Genomic DNA, 20,771 nt, shown 5'->3' on the forward strand with positions numbered 1-20,771 from the left:
GTGTGATGAGGGGTCTGAGTGGGGCAAGGTCAAATGTGGGAATGCCCCAGGGATCAGTGCTGGGGACTCCTGTTCCTTATTTATCTAATGACATGCCTTCTAGCATTCAAATGGTTCAAATGGCTCTGAGGACTATGGGACTTAACATCCGCGATCATCACTCCCATAGACTTAGAACTACTTAAACCTAACTAACCTAAGGACATCACACACATCCATGCCCGAGGCAGGAACCTGCGACCTTAGCAGTCGCGCTGTTCCAGACTGAAGCGCCTAGAAACGCACGGCCACCGCGGCCGGCCTTCTAGTATTACAGGTAATTCTGAAATATTACTGTTTGCTGATGGCACTAGCCTGGTAGTAAAGGATATGGTGTGCAACATTGGTTCTGTTTCAAATAGTGCCGGTCATGCCCTAAGACTCAGTTTTTACAGTTTCTAATACACAATTCAACAAAACCCGAAGTTTTAATTTCACAGAATGGGCATATGATTAGTGATAATGAACAGTTCAACTTTCTAAGTGTTCAGATAATTAGTAAACGTTCAGGATCTTGTTAAAAGACAAAGTTGCCATTTTTCCTATTCGGACGGTATCTGAAGTAAGTGATCGTTCGACTCTGAAAGCAGCCTACTTTGCTTCTTTTCATTCGCTTACGTCGCTTGGTATTATATTTTGGGGTAACTCTTTCCATTCTCAAAGGATATTTTTGGCTCGGAAACGGGCAGTTCGGGCATAAGTGTTTGTTATTATTATTATCATCATCATTATTATTGTACTCGTGTCAGAAACATACGTTTTACACAGTTATGTTTAAATGACTTTTGACCAAAACTTGGCCACTTCCAGAGCATTTTCTGTTGCTTGTTGAAGATCATCCTCTGTACATGAGACTGGGCACAATCGACACCAAAGCACATGCCGAACTGTCTGTTCTTCCCCACAGTCACACCGAAAATCATTTGGATCATTGTATCCCCATCTTGCCAAGTTTTGATCTTCCAACTCCGGATCTCACTCTGTTCAGGGACTTCCAAGTTGTCCATTCTCCGTCATGGCCTGGAGGTAAAGCTTCAACAACTCTTTTCCAACCAGGGGGTAGGTAGGTCGTAGCCCTCCATAGTTGTAACTTAGCTTTTTCAGCAGTGGTTCTAAGTTCCTTTGATATCTTAAGGAAACTGATCCTTGACCTCAGTCGTTGCGGATGCGGTTCATGTCCATCCAGAGAATGGGTAATTTCCTGTTCCACTGCCTTTCTTTCCTTGTTCGCAGCTATCTCTCTCCGAACAGGTGGTGGGGCTATTCCTGAGAGGTGGTAAAGCCATTCGACTGCAGTGGATTTCAAGCAACTTGTTATAATTCTGCATGTACGTTTCGTTGAGAGCTACATCCTCCTGTTTGGCATGAGTTGAATTATACCAGAGTGGACAGGTAAGGTCTGTCGCAGAATAGCATAGCAATAAGTGGTGTAAGTACGCGAACCACTTGTCGACCTCTGTTCACTAGTCTGGGTATTCTGACGATGGCCTCTCAAAATTATATGTATTCTTCACTGTCGTTTCTTGTTAACAATATCAGCTTATTCCCAAACGTCTGCCCTCGGTAGCTGAATGGTCAATGTGACGGATTGTCAATCCTCTGGGCCCGGGTACGATTCCCGGCTGGGTCGAGGAATTTTCTTCGTCCAGGGACTGGATGTTGTGCTGTCCTCATCATCATCCTATCATCCTCATCCACTGCAGGTCGCCGAAGTGGCGTCAAATTGAAGGACCGGCACCCGGGAACGGTCTGCCCGAATGGGGGCCTTGCCACACGAATAATTAAAATATTCCCAAGAATAAGCAGCTTTCACTCAGCAATACTAGGCAGAAATCCAATCTGCATTTGGATCGCACTTCTTTGACTCATATGCAGAAATGTTTCAGTATACTGCTGCATCCATTTTCATTCAGCTACCACAAGAATTCAAAAATCTTAGCAGTAATCCACGCGCTTTCAAATCGAAACTGAAGACTTTCCTCACGGATCACTCCTTCTATTCTGTAGAGGGCTTGCTTGAAAAATGAAGCTGATTCATATGTTATACGCGTTTGCTTAGACTTAAGACTTGTCTTTTTTTTGGGTTCGTAAAAATTTTATTTTATCTATTATTAGTTTCGTGTTGTAATTTCATGTACTGACACGTTCCATGACCTTGGAGATTTGGTCCTCAATTTGGTCCTACGGAACTAGACGTGTAAAATAAATTAGAAAAGCGTGTCGTCAAAGTTTTTATTTCTCTGGTAATGACTAAGCTACCATTGTTAGGTGCGGCTGATCCTGAGACATGCGGACGACGTGCAGCAGGCAGCGAACAGCAGCCGTCGACGATCGCACCACCAGCACCGCAGCCGACCCCGCAGCCACCACCACCATCACCACCACCGCCACCAGGAACAGCACCCGCGTGGCGTGGAGCGCCAGCAGAAAGAGGACGAGGACGGCAACACTGCCACGGTGCGGCGGCTGCTCCGGCTGGTCTTGGAGCAGGGGGAGACCATCGCGGAGCAGCTGGCGCGCCTGGGCGAGCGCGACAGGCAGATCAGCTCGCTGGAGCTGCGCACGCACCGCCGCCGCCTCAAGCGGCTCGGCTCCAACTACCTGCTGGAGGCGTACCTCGGGCCCGGAGCCGCGGACTCTGCGCGCGCCGACGGCACTGGCAGCGAAGCGCCGCCGGCGATGGGGGCGGCGGGGGCGGAGGACAGCGGCGTCGTCAGCGACACGTCGCCTGCCGCCACCAGCTCGGGGACTGCCGACTCGCCGCCTGTCACGCATCCTCGCGTGCCTGTGGACCACGATCACGACCACGACGCCGATCTCTCGGACGACGCCGTCAGCTCGGATGGTCAGTACATTGTATCACACCCACATTGTGGCCAATCCACACTACTGGCCATTAAAATTGCTACACCAAGAAGAAATGCAGATGATAAACGGGTATTCATTGGACAGATATATTATACTACAACTGACATGTGATTACATTTTCACGCAATTTGGGTGCATAGATCCTGAGAAATCAGTACCCAGAACAACCACCTCTGACCGTGATAACGGCCTTGATACGCTTGGGCATTGAGTCAAACAGAGCTTGGATGGCGTGTACAGGTACAGCTGCCCATGCAGCTTCAACACGACACCACAGTTCATCAAGAGTAGTGACTGGCGTATTGTGACGAGCCAATTGCACGGCCACCATTGACCAGACATTTTCAAATCGTGAGAGATCTGGAGAATGTGCTGGCCAGAGCACCGGTCGAACATTTTAAGGCCCATACAGGACCTGCACGCGGTCGTGCATTATCCTGCTGAAATGTAGGGTTTTGCAGGGATCGAATGAAGGGTACAGCCACGGGTAGTAACACATCTGAAATGTAACGTCCACTGTTCAAAGTGCCGTCAATGCGAACAAGAGGTGACCGAGACGTGTAACCAATGGCATCCCATGGCTTGCGTGCCTCAGCGATACAGATAGCCGTACCGTAGGTGCAACCACAACGGAGGGGTATCTGTTGAGAGGCCAGACAAACGTGTGGTTCCTGAAGAGGGGCAGCAGCCTTTTCAGTAGTTGCAAGGGCAACAGTCTGGATGATTGACTGATCTGGCCTTGTAACAATAACCAAAACGGCCTTGCTGTGCTGGTACTGTCAACGGCTGAAAGCAAGGGGAAACTACAGCCGTAATTTTTCCCGAGGGCATGCAGCTTTACTGTATGATTACGTGATGATGGCGTCCTCTTGGGTAAAATATTCCGGAGGTAAAATAGTCCCCCATTCGGATCTCCGGGCGGGGACTACTCAAGAGGATGTCGTTATCAGGAGAAAGAAAACTGGCGTTCTACGAATCGGAGCGTGGAATGTCAGATCCCTTAATCGGGCAGGTAGGTTAGAAAATTTAAAAAGGGAAATGGGTAGGTTGAAGTTAGATATAGTGGGGATTAGTGAAGTTCGGTGGCAGGAGGAACAAGACTTCTGGTCAGGTGACTACAGGGTTATAAACACAAAATCAAATAGGGGTAATGCAGGAGTAGGTTTAATAATGAATAGGAAAATAGGAATGCGGGTCAGCTACTACAAACAGCATAGTGAACCATTATTGTGGCCAAGATAGATACGAAGCCCACACCTACTACAGTAGTACAAGTTTATATGCCAACTAGCTCTGCAGATGACGAAGAAATTGAAGAAATGTATGATGAAATAAAAGAAATTATTCAGATAGTGAAGGGAGACGAAAATTTAATAGTCATGGGTGACTGGAATTCGAGTGTAGGAAAAGGGAGAGAAGGAAACATAGTAGGTGAATATGGATTGGGGGACAGAAATGAAAGAGGAAGCCGCCTGGTCGAATTTTGCACAGAGCACAACATAATCATAACTAACACTTGGTTTAAGAATCATGAAAGAAGGTTGTATACATGGAAGAACCCTGGAGATACTAAAAGGTATCAGATAGATTATATAATGGTAAGACAGAGATTTAGGAACCAGGTTTTAAATTGTAAGACATTTCCAGGGGCAGATGTGGACTCTGGCCACAATCTATTGGTTATGACCTGTAGATTAAAACTGAAGAAACTGCAAAAAGGTGGGAATTTAAGGAGATGGGACCTGGATAAACTAAAAGAACCAGAGGTTGTAGAGAGATTCAGGGAGAGCATAAGGGAGCAATTGACAGGAATGGGGGAAATACATACAGTAGAAGAAGAATGGGTAGCTTTGAGGGAAGAAGTAGTGAAGGCAGCAGAGGATCAAGTAGGTAAAAAGACGAGGGCTAGTAGAAATCCTTGGGTAACAGAAGAAATATTGAATTTAATTGATGAAAGGAGAAAATATAAAAATGCAGTAAGTGAAACAGGCAAAAAGGAATACAAACGTCTCAAAAATGAGATCGACAGGAAGTGCAAAATGGCTAAGCAGGGATGGCTAGAGGACAAATGTAAGGATGTAGAGGCCTATCTCACTAGGGGTAAGATAGATACCGCCTACAGGAAAATTAGAGAGACCTTTGAAGATAAGAGAACGACTTGTATGAATATCAAGAGCTCAGATGGAAACCCAGTTCTAAGCAAAGAAGGGAAAGCAGAAAAGTGGAAGGAGTATATAGAGGGTCTATACAAGGGCGATGTACTTGAGGACAATATTATGGAAATGGAAGAGGATGTAGATGAAGATGAAATGGGAGATATGATACTGCGTGAAGAGTTTGACAGAGCACTGAAAGACCTGAGTCGAAACAAGGCCCCCGGAGTAGACAATATTCCATTGGAACTACTGACGGCCGTGGGAGAGCCAGTCCTGACAAAACTCTACCATCTGGTGAGCAAGATGTATGAAACAGGCGAAATGCCCTCAGACTTCAAGAAGAATATAATAATTCCAATCCCAAAGAAAGCAGGTGTTGACAGATGTGAAAATTACCGAACTATCAGCTTAATAAGTCACAGCTGCAAAATACTAACACGAATTCTTTACAGACGAATGGAAAAACTAGTAGAAGCCAACCTCGGGGAAGATCAGTTTGGATTCCGTAGAAACACTGGAACACGTGAGGCAATACTGACCTTACGACTTATCTTAGAAGAAAGATTAAGGAAAGGCAAACCTACATTTCTAGCATTTGTAGACTTAGAGAAAGCTTTTGACAATGTTGACTGGAATACTCTCTTTCAAATTCTAAAGGTGGCAGGGGTAAAATACAGGGAGCGAAAGGCTATTTACAATTTGTACAGAAACCAGATGGCAGTTATAAGAGTCGAGGGACATGAAAGGGAAGCAGTGGTTGGGAAGGGAGTAAGACAGGGTTGTAGCCTCTCCCCGATGTTGTTCAATCTGTATATTGAGCAAGCAGTAAAGGAAACAAAAGAAAAATTCGGAGTAGGTATTAAAATTCATGGAGAAGAAATAAAAACTTTGAGGTTCGCCGATGACATTGTAATTCTGTCAGAGACAGCAAAAGACTTGGAAGAGCAGTTGAATGGAATGGACAGTGTCTTGAAAGGAGAATATAAGATGAACATCAACAAAAGCAAAACAAGGATAATGGAATGTAGTCTAATTAAGTCGGGTGATGCGGAGGGAATTAGATTAGGAAATGAGACACTTAAAGTAGTAAAGGAGTTTTGCTATTTGGGGAGCAAAATAACTGATGATGGTCGAAGTAGAGAGGATATAAAATGTAGGCTGGCAATGGCAAGGAAAGCGTTTCTGAAGAAGAGAAATTTGTTAACATCCAGTATTGATTTAAGTGTCAGGAAGTCATTTCTGAAAGTATTCGTATGGAGTGTAACCATGTATGGAAGTGAAACATGGACGATAAATAGTTTGGACAAGAAGAGAATAGAAGCTTTCGAAATGTGGTGCTACAGAAGAATGCTGAAGATTAGATGGGTAGATCACATAACTAATGAGTAAGTATTGAATAGGATTGGGGAGAAGAGAAGTTTGTGGCACAACTTGACCAGAAGAAGGGATCGGTTGGTAGGACATGTTCTGAGGCATCAAGGGATCACCAATTTAGTATTGGAGGGCAGCGTGGAGGGTAAAAATCGTAGAGGGAGACCAAGAGAAGAATACACTAAGCAGATTCAGAAGGATGTAGGTTGCAGTAGGTACTGGGAGATGAAAAAGCTTGCACAGGATAGAGTAGCATGGAGAGCTGCATCAAACCAGTCTCAGGACTGAAGACCACAACAACAACAACCATCCCACCGGGTGATACGCCAGTGTGGCGATGACAAATACACGCTTCCAATGTGCGTTCACCGCGATGTCGCCAAATGCGGATGTGGCCATCATGATGCTGTAAACAGAACCTGAATTCATCCTAGAAAATGATGTTTTGCCATTCGTGTACCAGATTCGTCGTTGAGTACACCATCGCAGGCGTTCCTGTCTGTGATGCAGCATCAAGGGTAACCGCAGCCATGGTCTCCGATCTGGTAGTCCATGCTGCTGCAAACGTCATCGAACTGTTCGTGCAGATGGTTGTTGTCTTGCAAACGCCCCCATTTGTTGACTCAGGGACCGAGACGTAGCTGCACGGTCCGTTACAGTCATGCGGATAAGATGCCTGTCATGTCGACTGCTAGTGATACGAGGCCCTTGGGATTCAGCACGGCGTTCCGTATTACCCTCCTGAACCCAAAGATTCTGTATTCTGCTAACAGTCATTGGATCTCGACCAACGCGAGCAGCAATGTCGCGATACGATAAACCGCAATTGCGATAGGCTACAATCGGACCTTTATCAAAGTCGGAAACGTGATGGTACGCATTTCTCCTCCTTACAAGAGGCATCACAACAACGTTTCACCAGGCAACGCTGGTCAACTGGCACAGCATCTTCTTCCTGTCGGTTAAATTTTGCGTCTGTAGCACGTCGTCTCCGTGGTGTAGCAATTTTAATGGCGAGTAGTGTAGTTGGTTACATTCATACTTTACATTAAGCACCTAGGGATCTTTCCAGAGGTACTAACACTCACTGTATTCCAGGTCAATATCAACGACGTCCCTTTGACTAGGGTCTAGCAGAAACAGTTGAAGAATTTTTGATTTAGGGCTAGTGTTGAACAAGTATTATGGCCGCAACACAAACAGAACACAGTTCCTTCAGTTTACGAAACAGGATTTAGGCAAATATCACTAATTTCTGGGCACATAATTTCAATTTATCGAAACTGAACGTATTTGTCGCAAGGTAGTTATTCACGATCCTTGTTTACACAAAATATGCTTACTTTTCTGTCAGTTGATCGCTGTTACTATTCAATATGACTTCATACACAATGGTACGGAGAGGTCGGCTGCAGAATGGTCGGCAACTGTTGTCGTAGGAAAGCTGGACAAGAGCAAAAATGATTAGCGAACAAATTATCATAGTAAATACGAGGGTCATTCCAAATGAAATGCACACTATTTTTGTAAAAATACACTTTTCATTCTGCATGTGTGAAAGTCTTACAGTGTGTAGATACATCCTTCCCGCTTGTTTTCAAACCTAGTTCAACCTGTTCCCGTGAGTGGGGCCGTCACAGCATGTCTTCAAGATGGCTGCAACACTTGACGTTCGTCAGAAGCAACGTGCTGTCATAGAATTCCTGTGAAGTGAAAACGAGACAGTGGGAAACATCCACAAGAGGTTGAAAAAGGTGTATGGAGATGCTGCTGTCGATCGCAGTACAGTTAGTCGGTGGACAAGCAGGTTACGTGATGAAAGCGGGCACGGCTTCATTGAGGATTGTCCTCGCAGCGGCAAGCCTCGTATTACACACACTCCAGACAATGAGCAGGGAGTTAACGAATTGGTGACTGCCGACAGACGCATCACAGTGAACGAATTGTCACACTACGATGGGATAGGGGAAGGAAGTGTTTGTCGAATACTGAAAGTGTTAGCGTTAAAAAAGGTTTGTGCAAGGTGGATTCCAAGGATGTTGACAGTGGCTCACAGAGAAACAAGAAAAACGGTATTCTGCGAACTTTTGGAACAGTACGAGAATCATTTATCGCCAGAGACGAAGAGGCAATCAATGGAGTAGCATCATGCAAATTCACCCAAGAAAAGAAATTCAAAACCACACTTTCTGCTGGAAATTTATGGCTACGGTGTTTTCCGATTCCGAAGGACTCTTTCTTGTGGACAACATGCCAAGTGGAACCACCATAAATTCTGATGCATATGTGGCGACACTGAAGAAACTTCAAGCTCGACTGAGTCGTGTTCGACCACATCGGCAAAAGCAGAATGTTTTGGTGTTACACGACAATGCACGGCCACATGTCAGTCAAAAAACAATGGAAGCGATCACAAAACTCGGACGGACAACCCTGTAACGCCCACCTTACAGTCCTGACCTGGCTCCATGTGACTGTCATCTCTTTCGAAAACTGAAAGACTCTCTTCGTGTAACAAGGTTTGAAGATGATGACTCCCTTGTGCACGCTGCCAATCAGGGGCTCCAACAGGTTGGTCCAGAATTTTATCGTGCGGATATACAGGCGCTGGTTCCAAAATGGCGTAAGGTCATCAGTCCCCTAGAACTTAGAACTACTTAAACCTAACTAACCTAAGGACATCACACACATCCATGCTCGAGGCAGGATTCGAACCTGCGACCATAGCGGTCGCGCGGTTCCAAACTGTAGCGCCTAGAACCGCTTGGCCATTCCAGCTGGCTCTACTTCACACACTTACCGCCTCGCAAGATGATAGGCAAGATAAAAACATGTGTCAGGAATTCGGCCCTTACTTTAATTCTATAAATTCGTTAACACCGAATCCGACAAACATGACACAGGCAGCTGTTAACGTATGGCATACCGACAGACAGACAGACCGACACTAACTGCCTAACAAATGCGGACGAGAGACAAACGAGCAAGCTGGGGACCAGAGACTGACCAACAAGACAAGTAGAATTTAACAAGTAACTGAAACAACATATCACTAATCACTCAGCTTGTAATAACTGCGATTTCTGGCGAAGACCTGGCGCAGCACCCCCAAAACGCTCTCCCGAACCGTCCGCTGCCAACCGCTTCAACGGGCACCGGAAGGCGCGCCGATCTTCCGTCTCACTGCGTCGCAGCTCTCCCCGGCCAGACCGATGTCGTGGGTTGACTCCTGTTTCTCTCGTGTCGGCCGCGAAGCCACTACGCCTCGCTATACGGCGCGGCCACTTGACTCATGTGGCGACCTCGCATGCGCCGACGCTGCAAGCGGAGAAGTCATCTTGTGTGCCAGTGCGCGACCGACCAACCGATCGATCTAACCGTCAATGCCCGTTGCCTGGGCCAACTCGAGCAGACTGGCGGCGTAACACATACTAGTACTCCGGACGACAGACAGACACTAACCGCCTCACCAATGCGGACGAGAGACAGACGAAGAGTAACTTGGCTGACCGACTAACCAGACTCGGCGACTCAGACTCACCAACTGCCGAGTTTTTTTTTCTTTATTGTGATTTCATTCCCTGCCACATATGGGCAGGGGAGGGCTACCAGCGGCACAATCTGCCGCTCTTCAGCCGAGTGACATGACAACTAAAGCAAGACTAAAATGTTACATACATAAGGCGATAAAAAAGGGGGAACATAAAACAGAGTAAGGGGAGAAAATACAGGTAAAAATACACTGACATGGAGACCTTCATGGGGAACAGTTTAAAAAGTCACCAGAAAGTTAAAAAACACATTTGGCGATTCTTAAAACACAGAGAAGACACTGAATGCACATGCATAGGTTAAAAGTCGGCCACAGTATTAAAAACATTCCAGAACGACACACTTAAAACCCACTTGGAGCACACACGACGAAGAATAAAACTGCCAGGTGGGAAAACCGAGGGAAAGGTCAGAGAGGATGAAAAAGGCTGGGAGAGCAAGGGGAAACGGCAGGATGAAGAGAGTAGGCGGCTACACTAAGACGCAGGAGACACGTGGGGCGGGAGATGAAGAGGGAAGACAAGGCAGGAGGAAGTGCAGAGACACTCAAACGGGGCACAGGAGAGGGAGGGGGAGTAGGAAGGGGAAGCTGCTCAGGAGGAGGGAGGGGGAGGAGAGGGAGCCTTGAGGAGAGGGTGATGGTGAGGGAGGGAAAAAATAGGCTGAGGAGAAGGTGTTCGGTCAGGTCATTGAGGAGGAGTTGTCGCCGGACAGGGAGATGCTTGAGGTGGCCTAAAGCGACCCCACCTCGGGCTAGGGGAAGGGGATTGTCAGTGCAGTGAAGGAGATAGGGGGAGGTGCGGACAACATGGTGGGGTTGGAGGAAGGTTTCATTAAGGATGAAGGAGTCAACCTGATGCTGAGAGAGGGTATGCATGAAGAGGCATTTGTTTGCAGGGAGGGAACGCCAACTGCCGAGCTCATAGAGCCCCTTAAATACACGTGAACAGGCAACCTTTCCCCTTTTCCACCAGAGTGAGACACCAAAGCTGCAATTACCACAGCGGCGCTACCACCAGAAATGGAGTGCGCCGCTTTACAATACGCGCTGCGGCGCGCTCTTCAAAGCAGCAAATTTTACTACGGCTCACATAGTTATTCAAAAAAGTGACTGGTTGCAGTTTTATTTACAGAGCTAGAGATGTTTCCAAGACTGATGCTTGCAGAAAGCGTATCGAGTTGTTCTGACTGCATAAATGAGGTGAAGAAGTAATTCTGCGACGATAACAAGACGATCCTTTTATTACAGACTCGGCGGTTCCGGACGACCTCTCGGAGCGTGTGGAGCTGATGGAGCGGCTGGTGCAGCTGAACAGGCGCCTGGAGCGGGAGGAGTCGGCGCTGGTGCGGTTGACGCTGCAGGTGCGCTCGCTGCAGTCCCAGCAGCCGCAGCCCCGCCACGAGGAGCCTCCAGCCGGCGGCGACGAGCTGGAGGTGCGGCGCGTGCTGCTGGAGCGGCTGGAAGCGGCGTCGCGCCAGCTGGAGCGCGGCCGCGCCGAGCTGCAGAGCAACGAGAGCGCGCTGGCCAGCGCCGACGCGCAGCTGGCGGAGCGCCGCCACCGCCTGCACCAGCTGGAGAGCCAGCTGCACCTGCTGGACTCCAGCCTCGACTCCAACTCGGACACGGGGCTCAGCTCGCTGCACAGCGGCAGCGAGGAGGCCGACGCCCTCTGCCCGTGCCCGCCGTGCCCGCCACCACCACAGCTGCAGCTGCAGCCGCACCCGCTCGACACGCTCGTCTGACCTGAAGGCAGACAACCCACGTCCCAGTTACCAGCCACGCGCCTGCCGCTGCAACCACGCTTTCATTACCAGACTACCGCAGTCACCGGCAATAAATGATAGTACCTGGAAACTGTGTGTCAGCCTGAGTGGACACGATATCATGTTTTACTGACATACTGTATCACTGATCTTACTACTGAAATCATTGGTCTATGCCTGCTTCTGGTTCTATTAATTATTCAAAATGTTTATTGTTTTCCCCATGTCAAGGACGTGATAGATTTATTCCTTCACTATTCAGAATAGCACATGCCCCCCCCCCCCCCAAATCGTCTTTTATGGTCATTTGCTCTCTATCCTCCTCATCTAATGCCTCCCACTATTCCTATGTGTGTAGGTCAGTGTGCTCACCAACCTGGCAGGAATAGCTCACAGCTAACACCTCATGTCATTTTATACATTACTTTTATTTTAGATACGCTTTCTTTAAAAAAACCAAACAGTTATCCTAACTGGTTATTGATGGCTGCCCCAAAAAAAAACAGTTACCATTCTTGCGTTTACAATATGTTCCCTTAACATGTTGAATAAAAACTGCTGCAACTGTTGTAAATCCTGTTTACGTAATTTTAAATTACATCATCAGGTGAAATTATGTGGTCAGGTCACATCTGCAGTCCAATCCTCACCAAATAATACTTGCGCCTGACGATGTAATTTTAAATTATGAATCTGGTTATGCCTTTAATAAAAGATTTACAACATCTGCAGCGGTTTTTATTTAGAATGGAAAACTTTGCTCGTGGATACCCATCCAGTAAATTGTTATGTTCAGTTTCTTTAAGTTAAGTCTTCAGAACGAATACCTTTCAGTGACCCAGCTCAGCAGGTATTTATACATGTTTTAACATGGTTCACATGAAAGACACATTAAAACATTAGAGGAATCATCGCCCAAGGTGTTATTTTTGAACAAACTCGCAATCACTTTTGTCCATATATTCGCCATCTTAAGAATATGTAGTTTTCCAATGCATCAGAGAAACAGCTGCTGACTGCAAATCACAGTCTATGATAAAAAAAAATGTAATGTACAACTGCTCAATTACTGTCGGTTTTTAAATTCACTTCCATCCTTTGCTTTTAATATTTCACACTTTTTCCCAAGGGAATGGTTTCTGTTCCATTAACAGCATTTTGAAATCGTGCTCATATTTACTCAGATTTTTCTAACTGTCCACATACCTTCTCCATTAGAGATATTAATGGATCTTATAACTGTGAATCATGCAAATAATTTTTATTGCAGTGTCATAAGTGAATCATGCACATGAAACAACTTTATATACACAGGACAGCATTCAGTTTTACGACAAATTCTTTCATGTTTATCTCTAGGTATGCATTTCAAGTATTTATCAATAATATGAAACTCAATTACTACATGACTTTTCCAACCACAGCTCATAAAAAATTAAAAACATAATTCACAAAATATGCATTGATCCACACATACATGTTAAGTTAATCTCCATTCTAATATGACATGTTCCTTCAACAATAGATAATACAACTATGGACCACACTATGCAACTGCACCAACATATCAGTATTTCTGCTGATGAAACTAATTCCTGTTGTGCATGTTGACATTTTAACACACAAATGGCACTTTTTTAAAAAAATTAACATATCACCCACTGATTTGTTCATATTTCTTTCATTAAAACTGATAGCAAAAATGTCATTTGTGCAACTGTTCATGCTAATCATACATTACACAGAAAATACAATTTGCTTGATGTCTTGTGCACAGTAAGTTACATAATAATAATCAAATGCTTGTAAATATACCTGAAAAGGAAAACATTTTACAAATATGCAGATATTTTGACATAGAAATACAGGTACCTTTACAGTGATGTGGTATGTACTTTGTACTTACAAGAATACCTTAACTTGAAAATTAACAGGATCAGTAAGTGTTCATGGTAATGTTCAAAATGTTCTAAATTTATTTTGTAATAGCCTTGATGGCACATTATATTCCATTTACAGAACGTTTAGTACAAAAGAATAATTTAGTGAAGTACTAATCACTAATGTTCTTCTGACTCTTCAGCTAAGAAAGAAAAATCTAAGATTCTTAAAGATCCCCAAGGAGATTGGTGTTTATGTGTTGTTAGCTTACATTGCAACTTTCTGAAAGTAAAATGGAAACAATTGTTCAGGACAAAATAATTAGGAAACAGTGCTGCAAAGGGAACCTTAACAATCGAAGTGACACAGTGAATATTTGCTTTGCAGGGAAGTGCTTTCAATTTATGCATTGACATTGAAATACTACCTGCAAATAATAACTTGTAAAATCGTAAGATGATATGAAACAGTGATTGTGGAGTGCAGTGAGCAGGTTACCAAAACAGTTATTTCGATCACTTTTATCGAAATACGTTTTCAACCAAAAATTATCCTTGAAAGATAAAATTATCTGAGGCTTCAAGTCTCTTTTTTCAAGTTTTATTTCTGCATCAATTTCTTCGAATTCTGTCATGTATTTATTACCTGTAAATAATCTGTTATAAATAAATTTCAGACTATCACATGCTTCAAAAAGTAATGAAATAGTGAAACTGGAATGTTTTTGAAACTTTCTGTTGCTGTATACAGAGTTGTATAATGATGCCACCTCATCAGTGTGGTCAGTATGGTCTACCAATATGGTCTACCTCAGAGATACAAAATCATTTTTAAACCATGTATCTATCATAAAAATATTTCTGTTAATATAAAATAGTGTATTTTGTAAAGTGTCCTGTAAGTATGTCAATTAAATGTACTTTGTTCTGGTTGATACCACTAGTCACACATGTCAAGAGGATGCAGCATGAATAAAAATTTCAACAGTTTTATTACTTATTACTTGTTATATTTCAGATATCCACTTTTATTCCTGACGTTTTCTTAGATGCTTTCAGGGAATAACAAAATTCCAAGGAATATAGGAGGAACCAAAATAATCATTAGCAGAAGTCAAAACATTAGTCAGAAGCTCATCCCATATCCACAAAGACGATGACACACAACCAAATTGCATTAAAGCGTACGCAGTGTGGATATATTGATTATTGTTAACTTTGTTTAGATGGAGAAGTCTAAGATTCGTTAATATCTTAAGGCCGAAATGGGTCGAACTCCATTACACATCATCGCAACTTGAGCTATCTCTTCTTTCATGTAATTACAGTAGTGTTTTCCTTACAAACAAATTCATAATTTATTGTAGTTTCAGAAATACATGTATAATTGTTAATAGTGCTGATTATCTGTACATTTAAGAATCATTTAAAACTATATACCGTACCTGAACACCGATATTAAAATCATATGTAGTAGAACAACTCGAGAGACCACCTATGCAATTTATGAAGAATAGATGGGAACCATTGTTAAATCGTTTATTTAGACTGATTACCAGGTTGGTACAAATGGACGAAGACTGGCTGTTTTGCTTTAACTCCATTTCGACTTGTTACACATACTGAATGCAGATTATACTCCACTAAGTACAAGAAATACGTCTCTTCTGTACTTAAGCGCTGCTAACAACAGTGACATAAATTCTGAAATCTGCTTTGTTGTAAGTTAAAAATTAAGCCATGGTGAAGAAACTCTGCTATGATTTTATTCATAGCTGTTGTTTTCTCAGAAACTGTAATATGGTATATATCTCAGCATGAAATTCAGTCCTTAGTGGCACAGTTATTTTTATTTATCGGTTTCGATAGATTAATCTCTCGTTTTCAGAAACATGTAAAATTTGGGATAATATAAATCATAAGAACTTGCCATATATTTATGTGAAGTATAAGACAGTATAGTGTCTCTTATAAAATGGTAACAATTAGGCCAGTCATTTTAGATATTAATGTTAGCAATAGTTCATGTGGTACTACGGGAAATGTCTTTTAAATGTGTTATATATAACACGTTTTATACAGCTTGGTTACGGTTTTGATACGCACATTGTTTTATACACACAATATGCACAGTTTAGGACATGTCATGGCATTCTGCTTCTGTATAAATATTTATAATACACAACTTATATTTTATATAAATGTATGGCAAGTTTCCATGTTTTATATCATCCCAAATTTTGTAGGCATCTGAAGAGGATAGATTAATCTGTCGAAACTGGTAATGGAACAGAAAAATAATTGTGCTGCTGATGACTGAATTTTATTTTGAAATTATGTTAAAATTCTGTTGTGTTTAAATGAAGTTTGTTGGTCATGCTTTTTGCAGATGACTGAGTAGTTTCCGAACCCTCAGCGTAAAAACTGCGATAGTGAAAACTTCACGGTTGCTTTAGGGCACGAGACAAACTTTTTTCTTCTCTCTGTGAACAGCAGAGCCCTGCAGGCGGGTGTGGCCCATCTGAGTGGTCTGGACGCAGCCGCAGTGTGCGAGAGAGAGTGCGAACAACTTGTCATAGCTTGGTGGAAGTTGCGGAGGATGACACAAACAACCTCTCCTAACCATTAGTCATCTTCAGTAACATTCAATATTCGATTATGACTTGATTTTTGTTATACATAACCGTTCTCTGTGCTGTGATAATACTTGTTATATCTCAAGGATACAGTATACGTGTCCTCTGGAGAAAACGTGGAAAATCAACAGCGGAGAATAAATTCTAATACTAATTGTATTTCTTTGCTTTCTGGGCCTACTGGTCCAGTTATATTATGACGAAGATGAATAGACTCCTTGTGCCCGCCCGTGTGATGGCACTGGGTGCAGCGCGTGTGGTGGCGGAACGAACCCTGCTCACGGGGGTTCGCCGCGAGACTGGAGTGCACTAGTGAGCAGTTCCTGTACAGCTGCCGAATAAACCTCATGTTGCATAACAGCAAGTGTTCTGCTGGCGACCTAAGGAGGGGAAGATTCTTTAGAGCATAAAAAATAAAAGCACCTGAAAATTCTGGTGACAACTTCCAATAGCTGTAATATATGCACTGAAATAGAAGACAGACAGCATCTATATGATCAAAATATCCACGGGTGTGCTGCCGGTCTATAGTGTCCAACGGGCACAATATTTCAGCGATCATACATGTCGCCATCGTCAGGTGAACTGACGGACTGAGCTCCTGTGAACGTGCCGGCACGGAGATCCGTACGCTATGGATGCTCAGAGAGAACTGGGTTCGGTCGCGGCGGCGGCCGATTTAAATACCCTCCGCCCGCGGCGCGCTCCCTCCGCCGTCCGCGCCCCGCGCCACGGTCGCGCGGTGGAACAGATTGCGACGGCGTCTGAGATGACGTCGGTGTGATGGCTCTGTCCGCCGTGGTCGTCACAACTATACGTTTGCTCGATTTACTCTTAATTAACCCGATCGCTGGTTCCCAAGCCCTGCTAAGATTATAGCCACAGTCACGGTTTATGAGGTCGTCATTGGTGCGAATTTCGATGGCCTCTCTAACAACGCTGTCCCAGTATCTCGACGTCTGTACCAGAATCCTCGTGCGGTCATACTCCATGGCGTGATTTTCCGACAAACAATGTTCAGGGACCGCCGACTTGCTCGGATACATCAGTCGAGTGTGCCTCTGGTGTTCACGGCATCGATCCTCGACGGTACGCATCGTCTGACCAATATACGACTTGCCACATTGACACGGAATCTGGTACACGCCGGCCCTCCTCAAACCGAGGTCATCTTTGGCGCTCCCCACCAGTGCACGAGTTTTATTTGGAGGACAAAACACAGTTCCGACCCGGTGTTTCTTCAGAATGCGGGCGATTTTCCCCGAGAGTGCGCCTGTGTATGGAATAAATGCAGTGCCTACCTCCTCCCTCGTGACTTCATCCATCTCAACAGGTTGTGCTGCAGTGTTTGGGTGGAGAGCACGTTGAATCTGCCACTCTGAGTACCCATTTTTTCGAAATACAGTTCTCAGATGTTCCAATTCCGGGGGTAGACTCTCTGCGTCAGAGATAGTGCGCGCCGTATGTACTAGAGTTTTGAGTACCCTATTTCTCTGTGACGGGTGGTGGCAGCTGTCTGCGTGCAAATACAGATCAGTGTGCGTAGTCTTCCGATACACCCCATGACCTAGGGTGCCGTCAGCCCTTCTCTTGACCATGACGTCAAGGAAAGGTAATTTACCCTCCGTTTCAGTCTCCATAGTGAATTTGATGTTGGGGTGTATGGAGTTTAGATGTGTAAGGAAGTCAAGGAGTTTATCCATACCATGTGGCCAGATGACGAACGTGTCGTCCACGTAACGGAAAAAGCAAGTAGGTTTCCATACGGATGACGACAGGGCTTCCTCGTCGAAATTCTCCATGTACAAATTCGCTACCACCGGTGAGAGTGCGCTACCCATGGCGACTCCCTCCGTTTGCTCGTAGTATTCTCCATTAAAAAGAAAATACGTGGAAACAAGACATGCCTAAAAAGTTCAGTGGTCTTCTCGTCAAACTTCTGACTAATCAATTCTAGTGACTCTCGCAGGGGTACCCTCGAAAACAAGGAAACGACGTCAAAACTCACCATGATATGTGACTCATCCAACCTGAAGCTATCAAGGCGTTTAACAAAATCCACGGAATTACGGATGTGATGGGGGCATTTACCCACATAAGGACTTAATATTCCCGTCAGGTATTTGGCCAACAAATATGTAGGTGCCCTGATGTTGCTGACAATGGGGCGTAATGGAACCCCCTCTTTGTGAACCTTCGGGAGTCCATATAGTCTAGGCGGTACCGGACCTTGGGGTAACAATTTCTTAGCTTCACCCTCCGGTAAATCTGCGTCCTTGAGAAGCGCCCTCGTCTTGTTCTGCACCTTCTTTGTAGGGTCAACGCTGATCTTCCGGTAGGAATCGTCATTTAGCAGGCTCTGCATCTTATCAGTGTATGGCTCTGAGCACTATGGGACTCAACTGCTGAGGTCATTAGTCCCCTAGAACTTAGAACTAGTTAAACCTAACTAACCTAAGGACATCACAAACATCCATGCCCGAGGCAGGATTCGAACCTGCGACCGTAGCGGTCTTGCTGTTCCAGACTGCAGCGCCTTTAACCGCACGGCCACTTCGCCGGCCTTATCAGTGTAGTCCTTATGGGAGACAACAACTGTAGCATTGCCTTTGTCAGCCGGTAAGACAACAATTTCAGAACGCTCCCTCAGATCACGAATGGCCGCCCTCTCTTTACTGCTGATATTTGACTTCATCGGCTTGGATTTCGTCAACGCACGACAAGTTTCACGACGTATTTCCTCGGCTGATTCTGGCGGAAGTCGAGCTGCAACCTGTTCAACAGCACTAACAATTTCTGCGACCGGAGTGAACTTGGGGGTGGGAGCGAAGTTGAGACCTTTCTGCAAAACCGAGACCGCATCATCACTCAACACCATGACACTCAAATTGATGACAGTCTTGCATGGAACCTGCAGAGATGGTTTGTCAAGGAGACGTGAGAACTTAGCTGTTTGACGTCCCGTAGCCTTCTTTTGGGCGGAATCAGCTGACACCCAGGTGACACCATCAATCCAATCCCAGGAACAAGAAGTGAACTTACTAGCCAGCTGCAAAAGTAGTTTGAGTAATTCCTGTGAGATAAACTCAAGGCTCCGGCGGGTGAATTGCACTCTATCACGTACCAATGCGAGGCTGCCTCGTTTCTTGATTCTCTTAGCTGCTGCAGAATCGATGTGATGCATAACCTTAGCCATTCGTGATCTGAGGGAGCGTTCTGAAATTGTTGTCTTACCGGCTGACAAAGGCAATGCTACAGTTGTTGTCTCCCATAAGGACTACACTGATAAGGCCGGCCGAAGTGGCCGTGCGGTTAAAGGCGCTGCAGTCTGGAACAGCAAGACCGCTACGGTCGCAGGTTCGAATCCTGCCTCGGGCATGGATGTTTGTGATGTCCTTAGGTTAGTTAGGTTTAACTAGTTCTAAGTTCTAGGGGACTAATGACCTCAGCAGTTGAGTCCCATAGTGCTCAGAGCCATACACTGATAAGATGCAGAGCCTGCTAAATGACGATTCCTACCGGAAGATCAGCGTTGACCCTACAAAGAAGGTGCAGAACAAGACGAGGGCGCTTCTCAAGGACGCAGATTTACCGGAGGGTGAAGCTAAGAAATTGTTACCCCAAGGTCCGGTACCGCCTAGACTATATGGACTCCCGAAGGTTCACAAAGAGGGGGTTCCATTACGCCCCATTGTCAGCAACATCAGGGCACCTACATATTTGTTGGCCAAATACCTGACGGGAATATTAAGTCCTTATGTGGGTAAATGCCCCCATCACATCCGTAATTCCGTGGATTTTGTTAAACGCCTTGATAGCTTCAGGTTGGATGAGTCACATATCATGGTGAGTTTTGACGTCGTTTCCTTGTTTTCGAGGGTACCCCTGCGAGAGTCACTAGAATTGATTAGTCAGAAGTTTGACGAGAAGACCACTGAACTTTTTAGGCATGTCTTGTTTCCACGTATTTTCTTTTTAATGGAGAATACTACGAGCAAACGGAGGGAGTCGCCATGGGTAGCGCACTCTCACCGGTGGTAGCGAATTTGTACATGGAGAATTTCGACGAGGAAGCCCTGTCGTCATCCGTATGGAAACCTACTTGCTTTTTCCGTTACGTGGACGACACGTTCGTCATCTGGCCACATGGTATGGATAAACTCCTTGACTTCCTTACACATCTAAACTCCATACACCCCAACATCAAATTCACTATGGAGACTGAAACGGAGGGTAAATTACCTTTCCTTGACGTCATGGTCAAGAGAAGGGCTGACGGCACCCTAGGTCATGGGGTGTATCGGAAGACTACGCACACTGATCTGTATTTGCACGCAGACAGCTGCCACCACCCGTCACAGAGAAATGGGGTACTTAAAACTCTAGTACATACGGCGCGCACTATCTCTGACGCAGAGATTCTACCCCCGGAATTGGAACATCTGAGAACTGTATTTCGAAAAAATGAGTACTCAGAGTGGCAGATTCAACGTGCTCTCCACCCA

General features: G+C 45.0%; 1 protein-coding gene across 3 annotated transcripts in view; it reads left to right on the forward strand.

Annotated features, from left to right (window-relative positions):
- LOC126412649 (ras association domain-containing protein 10-like) overlaps positions 1–12,815 on the forward strand; it is a 1,122,590-nt gene extending 1,109,775 nt beyond the window's left edge. For all 3 annotated transcript variants that reach the window (XM_050082344.1, XM_050082343.1, XM_050082345.1), the window contains 2 exons: positions 2,308–2,884; positions 11,236–12,815. In XM_050082344.1, coding sequence (XP_049938301.1) covers positions 2,308–2,884; positions 11,236–11,729 — 1,071 coding nt within the window. In that variant the 3' untranslated portion in view covers positions 11,730–12,815. The remainder of the gene's footprint in view (positions 1–2,307; positions 2,885–11,235) is intronic.
- Positions 12,816–20,771: the final 7,956 nt, after the last annotated feature.

Source organism: Schistocerca serialis, chromosome 7 (assembly GCF_023864345.2).
Source record: "Schistocerca serialis cubense isolate TAMUIC-IGC-003099 chromosome 7, iqSchSeri2.2, whole genome shotgun sequence".
Taxonomy (NCBI): Eukaryota; Metazoa; Arthropoda; class Insecta; order Orthoptera; family Acrididae; genus Schistocerca; species Schistocerca serialis.